The sequence below is a fragment of the Chiroxiphia lanceolata genome, chromosome 2, assembly GCF_009829145.1.
Source record: "Chiroxiphia lanceolata isolate bChiLan1 chromosome 2, bChiLan1.pri, whole genome shotgun sequence".
Lineage (NCBI taxonomy): Eukaryota > Metazoa > Chordata > Aves > Passeriformes > Pipridae > Chiroxiphia > Chiroxiphia lanceolata.
In genome coordinates, this window is record NC_045638.1 from 42,543,943 (window position 1) to 42,558,333 (window position 14,391).

The 14,391-nt window shown below is 49.2% G+C and overlaps 1 protein-coding gene across 1 annotated transcript; it reads left to right on the forward strand.

The window, feature by feature from the left end:
* Positions 1-10,964: 10,964 nt before the first annotated feature.
* SOX21 (SRY-box transcription factor 21) lies at positions 10,965-13,294 on the forward strand. The gene has a single exon (XM_032680945.1). It carries the CDS (start codon positions 10,992-10,994, stop codon positions 11,835-11,837), a length of 846 nt encoding a protein of 281 aa, XP_032536836.1. The 5' UTR covers positions 10,965-10,991; the 3' UTR covers positions 11,838-13,294.
* The last annotated feature ends 1,097 nt before the right edge of the window (positions 13,295-14,391 follow it).

A 14,391-nucleotide genomic window follows, 5' to 3' on the forward strand; every position in this document is an offset into this window, starting at 1 on the left:
ACTGACACATATGGCAGACAAAGTGAAAGGGATCCACTTTTCTGAAGAGAAAGGATTATGTACTTTCAGTCTTTCCAGCAATGGTAGGAACTGAAAGTTCAACAGACTCCTTATTGTTAGGGTAACTAGTCATGCTGTTAAATAGGGAGAGAGGATAAGAGGCTGGCAACAAAATGGTTTCGTGAACTAGCCTTTCACCTAGGAAGGCTTGAACTCAAAAGTGAAATCATGAAATATTTAGTTTGGCCAATTCAATTTACTGCCTGCCTCCAATGAACCTGGGTGCCAGCTTGGGAGAGCCCATGTACTTCAGCAGGCTTTTAGAGAAGAAAGCAAGTTTTCTGTATTTGCTATGTTCAAGATCATTGAGGTTTTTTACAGCAAAGAAGTAAACATTTTTTTTATTTTCTATCTACCTATCACACACATAACACTTGGGAGAAAACCCCCACTTATTCTAGAAAATCCCAACATTAATGCTGGTGTGGATTTTATGAAGGTGCTTTATATTTTACCTGTCCATATAATGACCAGGAGAACAAAAGGACACCAGTTTCACTTTTACCATGAGGCAACAGAAACAGTTCTCTTCTTTTTAGTGGGCTGGGGTCATCCTTTGTGTTTGTGATTTCACAGAATCATAGAATCACAGAATATGCTGAGTTGGAAGGGACTCACAAGGATCATCTAGTCCAAGCCTTATCCCTTCACAGGACCAAAAGTCACACCATGTGCCTGAGAGTAAAATCCAAACACTTCTCAAACGCTGGCAGGCTTGGCGCTGTGACCACTTCCCTGGGGAGCCTGTTCCAGCATGGCTCCTCTGAAATATAGCAGCTTTATTGCTGGTTTTAGCAGAGCCACTATCTCAAATGAAGCACATGGTGTTTTGTTGATCAAACACAGGTCCTGCTATTGCTTTGTTGTACAGCAATATTAGGACATCTACTAGGTATACCTGCAGCATTTTGATAGGATTATAGGAAGATAAGATTATTCGTTAATTCCATTTTTCTTTTCCCTGGCATTAAACAACTTTGTTAAATCACTTTCCAAAAGAAGGGGTTAACGCTTGCTTTAAGAAAAGTTTTTTGGGTGAAAAGCAGAGGCAGAATATTTTGTGGGTAAGTACTGAGTCATAGAATGGTTTGGGTTGGAAGAGGCCTTAAAGATCATCTAATTCCTACCCTACTGCCATGGGCAATAATGCCACACACTGGATCAGTTTGCCTAGGGCCCCAGCAATGTGCTTCTGGTCTTTCTGTGACATGATAAAAAAAACATATGGCACTCCTGACAATTCAGCAAAAGACCAAAAAGGCTAGGCCATTCACAAGGTCTCATTTTAGGTCTCATCAGCTCTGGCTAGTTTTGTTATACAAAGTCTATACGCAGAGGAGCAAGTCCTTGTGAGGTAAGATAGACCATAGTACATCATCTACACCACTGTAACTGCCAATCATCCTGTATTCTTACAGTGCTCGTCAGGGGGTTTGTACTTTTTTTCCCCCTGAAGGATATTTTCCAGTTGTTTTCCTTCCTTTATGCCAAGTTTCCCATGCACTTAGGCACTTAGCATTAAGGAGCTATGTGGGCATGTTCACATACCAGCTTACTTCATGGAAACTTGTTCAGGTAAGTCCTAGCGCAGCAGGACTGGGTTTCTTTTAGAAAATGGAGTAAAGACCCAGATGAATCCTAGAAAATTGGACTTTATATAGTCTTTGTTCTAACCATTGTTTAACCATCCTACTTGGAAAACAGTTGAAGCGTTAAAAAACTGGAGGGGATGAACAAGAAACAATACAACAATCTGTCTCTATCATAAAGAATAAATGTGCTTTGGGCCGATTCCATTCAGAGTATACAGATATTTTCAAGGAATTTAGGGCATAAAATCCCATTGAATCTCCTTGAGGGAATTAAAATCAATGGAAATTAGGCACCCTCATATTTTGAAAGATCTGCACTTAATTCTTTTTGTGTGTTTTAGAAAATCCAAGTGTGAATTATTTACTTTCTGGGTAAATAAGTATTTTTTTGCATGACCTTCTTCATATTCTGTAAACAACATCTGATAATACATAAGAAAAAGTTGGTGAGAGAATTGAAAGCCAAAAGAACTCCTTCTGGAAATTTTTATTTTATTTTTCCCACTGAAATGAAAAGGCATCTCCAAGAATGCTGCAAACTTCCTTGCTCTTTTATAGATCTATTGCTTAGTGTATGTTCTACTCTCTCATTCTTTCTACAGAATCAGTAATAAAAGTCAGATTTTCAATCACACTAACAAAACACCTTTCTCTTTTATATCACTGTTAATATGTATTCTCACATGGGAGAATATTATGGAACGAATTAAAATGTCTGTAAAGGATTACGAACTTCCTTGCACATTGCAGGCAAAGATACCCTAAACAAATTTTATACACTCTTAAGTCAAATTTGTCACTGATTTGGTATATCATTGACAACATTTTGCTAATGCTATCTAACAATGATGCATAGCATAATGTAAGTCAAATAACTTGCACTGAAATTTCATATAAATGATAATAGAATAATTTATAAAATTAAATATTCCAATTATAGATCTAGGAAACACAGTTGGGAAAGAAACTCATGAAGAAATGATGTAGCAAATGTACTTTCAGCAGAGATTTGAAACAAAATAGAAATGTGATAAAACAGGGAAAAAGTAAACAGCAAAGCCATGTCAGGAAGAGGACTTCTCACAGATAGTGACAAAACTGTGCTAAGCAGAAAGAGGAGACCAGAGCCAACTAAACCAAATAGAAAAACAGAACATTTCTTCAGCACGTCAATGGAAGACATGCTCATATACGAGCATTTTGGCAATGCTCATACAGGGGAGTGGCAGTGATGCTGTTCACACGCGTGGGTATGAGAGGAACAGTGAAAGCTGTGGGCTGTGAACCGGCAGGATGTCTGGGCTCTGAAGAGTAAAAAGGTTTGCATGAAGAACTAAGTTAAAACTGATTCCTCCCATGTCATAGACCCATAGGAAGAGAGGCAGAAGAAAACTTCTGTCCTAGGGCTTTGTCACTCTTGACAAGTTGGTCTCACCTGTTCTTAACATCTCTCAGTGTTCCCACAGCCCCCCCCAGGCAGAAGCAGACTCTGCATATCTATACTCACTATTTGAAGCCTTTTTTCCCCCCAGCATTTAAGTTGAATTCACATCTTAAGCTCATTACCTCTTGTTTATTCCCACAAACAGAATTTTATCTGCTCATCTTTGCATTTACATTTTATACCCTTAAAGACCAGTTTGTTTCCTTCTCTCCGGCTTAAGTAACAACACTGCTTTCAATCTTTACTTGTATATCATATTTTTTAGACCTCTGATCAGTCTTGCTGCATTCTGTCCAAAGACTCCACATCTTTCTTGAAGTCTAGCACTGGACAATGTACTCCGTCAGAAGCCTTTATGATGCTGATGAAGTAAAAGATCTCAGTGTTTCAGAACTATCAGTAGTAGTAGTAGCAGCAGTGTGTTTGCTTATTATGAGATGATTATACACACCTGACAAGTGCTTATAGACAATGGTCTAGCAATTACAGCTATTGAAACTGTACACTTAAGTGAGGAAAATAAAAAAATTCTAACTTACGTTTACCACAGTAAGATTTAACTATTCAATGGACTTCAGAAAATTAGAATATTTTACATTCAATGTCCATGCCAAGGGAAGCCATTTTGTATCCTACTGTGGACAGTGAGAAGTTTATTGTGAGGATGATGAAAGGCCTAGCAAAATCCCAAAAGCTATGTTAAGGATGGGGACCAGGCAACCATGATCTCACCAGTCCTTGGGTTTTGGCTGTCTATGCCTATACTCACAGAGCACCCACAAAGTAGAGTGACTCCTTTCCAGCAGAACACTCATGCAGAGGCAGAATTGCCTTTTCTACCTTCTGGCAGAAAAGCTCATCCTGAAGCACCTAAAATAAATGAATGCAAAAAGTGAAATTGTCATCTGTCTGAATCAAGAACACTAAATAAAATACATTTCATGCTATTAGGGTTTAGTTGATCTAGGTTGAGCTAGAGTCTTTGCAGATCACAATCCCATGAGCAGATGAAGAGCATCTTGCTGTTTACTCTCGTCTGAAACTGCTCCTCAGTAGAAACCAAAGCGTGATGAGTGAGCACAGTGAAGAGACTTGCTTGAAAAGCTGTGGCACTGTTGATCTGAGCTAAAAATGTAGGTGCAGGTACTGATGTAGGTGTGGTGTGTAAGTGTAGGTACCTTTCGTGTTTAACTCATCTGATCACTGGAACTAGTTCGTGACCATTAAATTTGAACTTTCTTCAGTGACATTTTGACTCCTTCTAACCAAATGGAAGGCAGAAACTGCCCATTCTTACAAAAGGATAAACAAGACACTGACCGTAAGGAAGTAAAGGCCAAGAATTTAAATCCAGAAAGAGATACAGATTCTTTCCATTATGGGCCTCCATCTGATCTTCTTTCTAGCCTCCTCGTGTACATCTACAAATCTTGAAATGCCTGTCAAAGGTTTCCAAACCATGATCTTATCCAGTGACATCTAAGATCTTGCCTTTGGAATTGCATGGATTTTTTTGCTACCCATCTAGTACCCATGAGTAACAAAGCAACCTTTTGTGGTTTACGGTTATGAATCAACCTTGGACAAAACTAGACTGGTCATTAAAATGTATTTATTCCAGGAAAAAAATCCTCTATGGCTGCTGGACAGCCCTAAGAAGTGAAACAAGATGATTGTTGCCAGTGTAAAATTTTGATTGAATTTAAATGTAAGGTCTTCAGAGATTATATACATAAAGAAGCTTGTAGAAGACACCAAAAAGCAAGGCACACTTCTTCTAACAGGGAACTGTAAACCCACATTATACTAAAGGCAGTGGCACAGCAACATTAAGGTCAATTTCTTTGGAAAAAGGAAGCATGAGCACTGCTCAGCACCTATGAAGAAAAGTCACAGATGACTGCTCAAACAGGGAAACTTGGACTCTAGAGTCAGCAGTGTCCATCCATATGAGCTCTGAATTCATAATGTGAGGGAAGTGAAGCTTACACATCTGCAGTACTTGATGAGCTTTCAGTAGCTCCCTGTGCTCGAGAGGTATTTAGCTGCCCTTTCTGAAATATCCAAGCCTGGACAGGAACTCTGCAGAGAGACTAATTCTCACCTTCACATTCCCAGACAGGGACTAACTATCTACTGTCTAGCAGTCAGGGACTAGCATGTAACCACACAACATCTTTCTTTTTGTTTGTTCTAAGACTTCCTTGGCTGCTGTTCTGATCCTTCTTCCCAGGCTGCCATAGCCACTGCAAGGCTAACAGGATTAAAAAGCAGAAAAAAATTGACTCATTAAAGTACATGAAAATAGCTTGGCTTACAAATGGAGTGCATGCAGATTAGATAAACTTTATCTATTCTATTAGCAAGTCCGAATAGGCTGAATTTAAAAGTTTTCTTTACTTCTACATGTCATAAGGACCCCATCACCACCTTCTGCTCAGATCTGCCACTAACGGTTTTTGAGATCTAGGTCTGGTATTCCTGAAAGAGCAACCCCAGCGTCCTGAAGCACAGAGTCATTGACTGGGCTTTGCTTTTAAAATAATATCACATTGGATCACAGAACGTATTCTACCCTTACTGAAATCATAACATTTAATTTTCAAAACAGTACAGAACTTCTCTGTGCTGCCCAAACTAGTAAAAACTTTGTTAATACTCTTCTAACTTAAAATAGCAAACTCAATAAACCAATGTTTTATTATAAAAAGTTTGCTCTCCAGCTGAGCATTTGAGTGCCAAGTTCCATCCAGAATCACACTTTCACAGCCAAATTAGAAACTATAAACTTAGAAACCAGTGTTTTATGATAGAATCCTTTGCCAGGCACTTCACTAGAGCTTGGGCTACCAGCTGCTCTAATAATAAGCGAATGTTATTGAAAAATAATAATATCGAGCATTTGGAAGCCCTCTTAGAGCTAATGAATGAGTTTAGCGTATTGTGCACAATAAAGAGCTCACGGGGTAAAATCCCCTTTCTCGCTACAGGTGTATTGGACTTCGCAAGAGGGAAAAGACTTAGGAGCGCTCACAAACCTGCCAAGCTCCATACAAGCAAAACAATCAGCCTGCCAACTTGTTGGTGTTCTTAAGATTCCAGCCTGCCCGGCAACTTTAGACAGCTGAAAGTGATGTGAAATCGGTGACTGATATCCTACACGGAGAAAAATGTCAGCTTTCAAAGTCAGCGGATGGAAACGCTTCAGTGCACAAAGGGCACCGTGAAAACGCGATGTGGCTCTGCCAATACAGGGGAGCGCTGGGGCTGCCGAGCCCGTGAATCAATTTTTCAATGGGGAGGCACGGTGAGGCGGAGATCGCTATCGGGGTAACCACTGTTCTTCAACTTCTTTTTATCTCTTTGACTCGCCACCTGATTGTTAGGCTCAAATGAAATTAGAAGGAAATGATCTTCCTTCCCCGAAATTCATTTTAAACTCGGCTTTAAAAAACACGAGCAGCATCCTAAAGCTGCCTGCAGCAGAGATGAGATGTTTGACCAGAATACAAGAAATCGGACAGTATTTGGAGTGGGACGTAGTTACATCTGCTGTAAGCAGGCTCACAGAATTAATATATGGTTATCGAGAAGATAGTCTAAACCCTCTTTAATACTTAGGAGCGCTCTGATCTTACTTGGTGGAATACAGCACTTCATTCTGGAAAGTCTTGTTTAGCCTCCGTGTGACAAGGCATCTGTTCGGGTTTTGTTCGCCCCCTTCTACCTCAACCCCCCTCTTCCCCACCTTCGGTGGCAGAAGGAAAGATTCCGCCCTTGAATTTGAATGCGTCAAGAATTGACAGGTCAAAGGCAAGTAAATCACATTATACACGATTGTATTGTTATTGTATCGATAACAACACATTATCAGAACAATTAACACGCACAACTACGCGGAGATCACAGTAGCGGTTTAACAAAAATCCAGATAAGTAACTAAACTCCGATAAAGTCTTCCCTTGTGTTTGGGGATTTGAAGCGTCTCCGAGAGTGTCCGTGCCTGTGTGTCTGTGCCTGTGCAGGCAGCCGCTCCGCGCCGCACCGCGGCCACGGAACTCCCCGCGGGGAGAGCAGCCTCCTCCCCCACGCCGTGCCTGCCTCAAACCGGGGGAAGGGAGGCTTGGGACCCTCCGGTCGCTCCTAACACGAGTCTAACCTTGCTCCAAGCGGGACTGATAAGAGTTTCCATCACTTCGTGCAAACCCTCTTGAAAACAGATTACTAGGGAAATGCAGACCCCCTGCAACGATCCGCAATCGCTGAAATAACCACGGGTGGTACTTTTAGTAGCCAGTGGTTGCCGCAAAACTTAGGTGAGGGGAGAGGGAAAGCACTTTGTAAAGAAGATTCGGAAAAGTGTTTCATTTGCAACTAGAAAAATAGACCTGAGCCAGTACTGAGCCATTTATAGATTTCAGCCTGTGAAAGATTCGTGTACAATAATTTATGACCAATAAATTCTATTACCTTTTTCACTATTTGGAGGACTAAACGTAATCAGAAACATGCGCAGACGAAGCCACGGGTTTGCAAATGGTGATATTTTTGGAAAAGAGCAGTCCATGAGTTGAGGCATCTTCTCTGCTGGAAGTTATGCAAGTGCTTTTTCTTTAAGACCAGATCGCCTGTATGCGACTCTTTGGGGACCTGCGAGCTGGTGGTTGTGCTATTCTCGGACAGAAGGTGACCACTCACCCTAGGAACTTCCCCGAGTCCCGTGCCGACACCCGTGGCCCTTCCCCACGCGTTTTCTGTGGCACAGATGCCCGCTCCGCCTGCACCTTGCTTTGCCGTTTGAGCGCTTGCAGATCCAGAGCTGCAGCGCGGCGGCGGCAGCAGCCTTGGCGCGACGGTACCCACGGACTGACCGAGGGGCAGAGTTCATGGTGCAGGGATTCATCTCTGTGGGAACTATCAGAAGGGGGCTTACCCATGTGCCCGCCTTGTGTGCTTCACGTAGTTCTGTCGCGACACAGGACCATCGCGATCCTTTACACCGCACCCTGCTCTAGCACTGATGGGCTCGGGGGTCACAAGCAGGGGGAGTGGAGGAGTGAGGGAGGCAGCGTGGGAGGGAAGAGCGGGGACAGAGCCACGCTGGAACCGAGACCAGTGGGGAGTGAGCCCCCACTCTGCTCTCGGGGGGCGCTGGCGGGAGCGGGGCCCGGAGCCTCCGGGAGCTGGGGGCGCCACTGGTGGTGGCATCAGTGAGTCGCTGCTGCTTCTTCCCCCCCGACTCTCCCTCTACGTCCCGAGCACCCTCCAGTAGATCCTGGTTCTCACCCTTAGGCGACTACCGGGACGTATGAACCACGCTCTCGCCTGCCCCTGAACTGACTTAATCAGGGCACTATCCCGCTTGCACCCACGATGAGAGGGGAGGTCGATCGAGCTGGCATCCGATCTGCGCAGAGAGAGACAGGGAATGAGTCCTCGCCTCTTAGAAGTCAAACACAATAATGCTACATGTGATCGAGAGAAATCGACAGGAAACCTCTTCCCTGGTCAAACGGGGAGGGAGGGGGGTTACGCGGTTGAAAATAGTGGCTGTTCATCCCAAAGCGGGAATGCTCTGGTCGATGGGGTGATAACCTGATTTCCAGAGCAGTTACCTGCGCCGGGATCAGCCTCTCTTGGTGGGGCTCCCACCTTCGAGGAATCCCATTTCCCCGCCAAGCCCGAACGCCAGCAGATATCTTAATCTCCCCGCTTTTGACAATCGATGGGTACTTTTTTTTTGTTTCACGGCTAACTGGATTGTAGGAGGTCAAGCTTGGCAAGGTGGCTTCGGAGACTGAGAGAATTACGTTTAAGTAGTAGTATATGGGTCGTAAAACACGAAACGGGAGAAGACGCGGTTTGTAGAGGAGCTGCTCGGTATGTTACAGGGCACTCCGGCCGTGACAGGCTGCCGCGGGACCCGGGCGGGCTCACCGGCGGGGAGGGATGGCTGGCTTTGGGATTCTCTCCAAACATCCCGACATCCCAGGAGCTGCGGGTGGTGGTGGCGGACAGAGGTGCGGTGCGGCGGTAAGGAAGGCGCGAAGCCCAGCGGCTGGAGCGAGGAGCCTGACCGGAGGACGGAGCGGGATGCGCGGAGAGGAGCCCGGACGAGACGAGAGCGGGCGGCGTGACAAATAAGTCCGTGCGGCGAGCGGACATCACTGTCCCACCACGCCGAGCGATGTCTCCGCCGCGCCCCGCACCCTGTGGCGCGTCCGGCGGGGGGCTCAGTGGTGGTCCCGGAGTGGCTGCCACCCCACTCGTGCATCGCCCCCGGGAAGCGCGGCTCCGGCTTTTCCCTAAAAGGGCGGCGGAGCCGTCCCGGACAGAGCCTAGCCCGCTGCTAGGGAAAGAGTTAATGGTTTATTGGAGTCGGCGCTTCCACATACCACAAGGGTAAGTCAAAACCGACCCGCCGAAGCACAAACAAGGCGAGCAAGTTCACCCTGACTGACAGGCGGCCGCTGAGGAACACAGTGGGACAGCTCGGGCTGGGAGCGCCGTTCAGCGGCGTGCCGAGCGGCCAGGAGAACGTGCGCGGATTTTCTGGGCGCACCCAGGGATGCTCTCGGAGGCGGCGGCCTCTCCCCCTCGGCTGCAGGGACCCTCCGCCGGGAAAACCCCAAAACACCCAAAAACATCCCGCATGCGCCGATCCCGAGCCCTCCCCGTGCCACTGGCCCGAGAGGGGGCGTGGCGAATGGAGGCTCCGCCCCCCCGACGGGGGGCCCCGCCCCCGCCCGCGCGCCCCGCCGGCGGCGCGCAGGCCGCGTGCGGGCATATAGGGCGGTGCGCGGCGCGGGGGCACGCGGGGTGCGCGCGGTACCTGCGGCCGCGCCGACGGGGCGGGAGGAGGGGGCGGCTGCTGGACCCCCCCCCCGCCGGGCGCGGAGCCGGGCAGGGCGCCGCCGGGCGCGGACCGCCGAGGATTTTAATTAGGTGTGTCCCCCCCTCCCCGCCTCCTCCTCCACCGCCACCGCCTCCTCCTCCCTCCCGCCCCCCGCCGCTCCCGCCCGCCCCGCCGCCCCTCCGAGTCGGCGGCCAAGAAAACCCAGAGAGACCTGGCGGCTGCCGGAGAAGGGGGAGCTGCACGGCAGGCGGAGCGCCCCGTATCCCGCCGAAACTTAGGGAAGTTTGTCCGGCGGCGCGAACCAGGAGGCCCGCGGTGCCCGGCGCCCGGCGAGTATGTGCGAGGAGCGAACTGCTCGCCGCGCCCCCTCGGGCGGAGCGGGGCGGCTGTAAGCGGGGCGGCCCGCGCCCCCCAGGGCCCTCACCGCAGCGCCTGAGCCGCCGCGGGCCCCGTCCCGCCCGGCCCCGCACTGCTCCGTGGCGGGCTGCCCTCCGAGCTCTGCGGGCGGCGATGGCACGGGGCGGGCTGTGACGGGCGCCCCGTTAAGGGCTCGCCGCCTCACCGGAGACCGCCGGAGAGCATCGCGTCCGCAGCAAAACGAGGACCCTCGCGCCTCTCGCCTGTCGCCGGCTTCCGTTCTCGCCGTCGAGACGTCTCTGCGATCCCGTCTGAACTCCGTGCGCTGTCGCCTGCGGGGAGCTCCGAAGAAGAGCCCTGGCCCGGAGATCGGCAGCACGGAGAGAGGCTCCGAGGCCCAGGCGGGGAGCGGAGCCCGTCCCGCCCAAGCCGCCCGCCGCAGCGCCCTGACGGCGAGGCGCCGCTGCCGCTCGGCAGCGCCCCGCGCCCGGAGTGAGGCCACCGGGTACCGCCGCCCCGCACCCGTAGGAGCCGGTGCCGCCGCGTCTGGGTACCCGGCGAGATTGGTTTTGAAGGAGCGGACCGCGGCGGGGGCGAGGAAGAGGAGGCGGGAGACGAACCCGGAGGAGGCGGCCGCCACAGCGGGGCGGGCGGCGGCTCGCCGGGGCGGCAGGGGGACACCATGTCCAAGCCGGTGGACCACGTCAAGAGGCCGATGAACGCTTTCATGGTATGGTCACGGGCGCAGCGACGGAAGATGGCCCAGGAGAACCCCAAGATGCACAACTCTGAGATCAGCAAGCGCCTGGGCGCCGAGTGGAAGCTGCTGACTGAATCGGAGAAGCGGCCCTTCATCGACGAGGCCAAGCGGCTGCGAGCCATGCACATGAAGGAACACCCCGACTACAAGTACCGGCCGCGGCGGAAGCCCAAGACGCTGCTCAAGAAGGACAAGTTCGCCTTCCCCGTGCCCTACGGGCTGGGCGGCGTGGCGGACCACGAGCACCCGCACGGGCTGAAGGCGGGCGGGCTGCACGGCGGCGCGGCCGGCGGGCTGGTGCCCGAGTCGCTCCTGGCCAACCCCGAGAAGGCGGCAGCCGCCGCCGCCGCTGCCGCCGCCCGCGTCTTCTTCCCCCAGTCGGCCGCCGCCGCTGCCGCCGCCGCCGCCGCCGCCGCCGCCAGCAGCCCCTACTCCCTGCTGGACCTGGGCTCCAAAATGGCCGAGATCTCATCTTCCTCCTCTTCCTCGGGCTCCGGGCTGCCCTACGCCTCCTCGTTGGGCTACCCCGGCGCCGGCGGGGCGGGCGCTTTCCACGGGGCCGCCGCTGCCGCCGCCGCCGCCGCGGCCGCCGCCGGGGGGCACACGCACTCGCACCCGTCGCCCGGTAACCCGGGCTACATGATCCCCTGCAACTGCAGCGCCTGGCCCGGCCCGGGGCTGCAGCCGCCGCTGGCCTACATCCTCCTGCCGGGCATGGGCAAGCCCCAGCTGGACCCTTATCCCGCAGCCTATGCCGCGGCACTATGACCCACGGCCGGAGGAGGCCCGCGCAGAGCTCCGGCGCCCGCCTGGATGTGTGCCGGCACATCCGTGCGCACGGGGAGGGGGGCGAGCCGCCGCTGGGGCCGCGGAGGGTGACCGGGCCAGGCGATGGGGAGAGCCGGAGCGGCGGACGACCTGTTGCTCGTCCCCTGCCTGCTGCCCCGGGTAGACCTTGTGTGTGTTGCATGCAGTCTGTGCAGATAGCCCAGCTGAAACAGAAGAGAAAAAAATGGGAAAAAAAAAATAGAAAAAAATGGAAGAAAAAAAAAAAAGAAAAAGAACCGATCCACCCTGCTCTCAAAGTGCTTGTTCGGGACAGACTCGGGGAGCAACATCCCTCATCCGGCTCTGGCTTTCCCCTCCGTCGCTCCCCGCGTGGTGCTGGATTCGGAACAGTCCCGTTTTAGAACCCCTGCCACCGAGAGGAGAGACGGGGAAGCCGGGGGGGAAGGGGGATGGTGAGGTCCCGGCTCAGCACGGCAGGGTCAGGTGCCGCCCCGCTAAAGGACAGGGTCACTCTGTCCTTGATCCGTAGCCCCTCGTGGGATCCATGCAAAGAAAGAGTTGGTGGTACGGGATGCTGCCCTCCTTCTCTGTGCCCTGCCCTGCGTGGATTTCTGCCCTCCACTGCTACGGGATGCTGGCAGGCACGGGTCGTGATTTTCACGAGAGGATAAGACGCGTGACTCTCGGTTCCCGTGTGTCTCCCTCCACCCCCCACTAATTAAGTCTCACCCTCAGACTGTAAATTTGTATATCTCTGTGGAAATGTTAGGTCTCGGATTGAAAACTGTTAGTTACTTCGCCCACGGTCGATTCAGTTTTAACCTGAAAAAAAAAAAGGAATGCCTTTCAAAGGGAATAAAAATATTGTGAGACTGCTCGAGGATCGCAATATTATCTAAGGTTAAATCAGACTTTTTTGTCTGAGTGATAATTATCTATTTATTATTTAGCTGAACTGAAACAGAGCTTTGCTTTGACAGGAGAGTATTCTCATTTAAAAGAAAATCTGTCTCCCCCATGAACATGAAGTGTTTCACACGTGTTTTGGAGTACCCTACCTGTTTAGCTTATTTTAGAGCCACTGCAATTCAATTGCAAATGGTGTTTAAAAGAAAGAAAAAACAACAAAGTTTAGAGGAAAAAATCCTTCATCAGTTTAGAGTTCTTTTTTGGTTTACTTTTGTAATGTGTATATTTTGACTAATGTTTGTGAATGAAGCTGGCTAACATGTATTTAGTTTCATTTTGGCTTTATGTAATATAAAGTAAAAAAAATGATTAAGTAATGGTTTTAACATTTACGTGTAAATGGTTTTCTTGTGTGATCTTCTAATTTAAAGTTAGACGTCTAAACTATATCTGTAAATTAGATTCCGACTACCACTCTGTTCATTTTTGAACAAAGAGTTTAAATAAAGCCTGAAGCAGGGAAAAGAGAAAATCCTCTATTTCTTGTTGAATTGCTAACAAGATTTTTATCTGAATTGCCCTTACGTGCCTGGTCCAGGTGAGGTGTAAGGTATCCTCTAAAGGCTGTCTTTGTTTCACTTTTGAATAGATTTACTAGGAAATCTAAAACAAGCCATTGTTATTCAGAGCCAAAAACCTGATTTATCACATTTTTAATCGTGAATAGGAAAGAAGATAAAAAAAACCCTGAGTTGTCATATTATCTTAAAAAAAAAAAAGGCATTCATGGACCAGCAGAACAGAGTTCACTGAGTACACTGAGAGTGTTCATAGCATTTCATCGGTTTCCAGTAACGTTTTCAGAGTGAAAAGTTGCCTGACCACTTTATCTGGTTAGCCTAAGAGCTTCACCACTTAAACCGGTGTAATTTGTTCACCTATCTGAGCAATATTGCTGCTTTATTCCTGGAGTGTTTTTCGAGGGCCTTCCCAGTTGATTGCTAACTAAAACCTAACACCTTTCTTTGCCTCTAAACGGCTTTTCCCATTTGAATGCCCAAAAATAGTGTTTTCAAAGGTAACTCAAGCAAAGGTCTGCAAGAAAATTTGCATGCAGCAGAGAAACGGGAGCAGGATGAAGTGGTCCATCCTTTTATCAAGGGAATTATGAGCATCGCACAACGTGAATACCTACAAGGCATTAGAACAGAACTAGTCCCCTCACTGAGGTGGCAATCCCCGGCTCGTTTTGTATGTCTGTGTGCATGTATATGCAGTGTATGTATGTATGAAGTGCATTTTTTTTCTTCAGAGTGGTTGATTGCACTCTTAATTGTGGCAATAACAATAGCTCCTGAGTAAATGTCTTCCAAATCAGCCTTCACCTTGGAATTACGTTCAAAAAGTGTGAAGTTTGGAAGATTTGCGGAACAGTCTGTTCGTCTGACCCTGATTCACTAATTAAAACGATCCTGCTTTTGTTATTCTCCCAACGCTTTGCAATATTATAAGTTAATTCATATGGTTCTGAGCGATTATGCAAAACTAATTTGGACTGTCCAGGGGTAATTATCCCTGACACGGTTAATTAAATCCTTTCAGAGCTCCGCCATTCCCTTTTGTA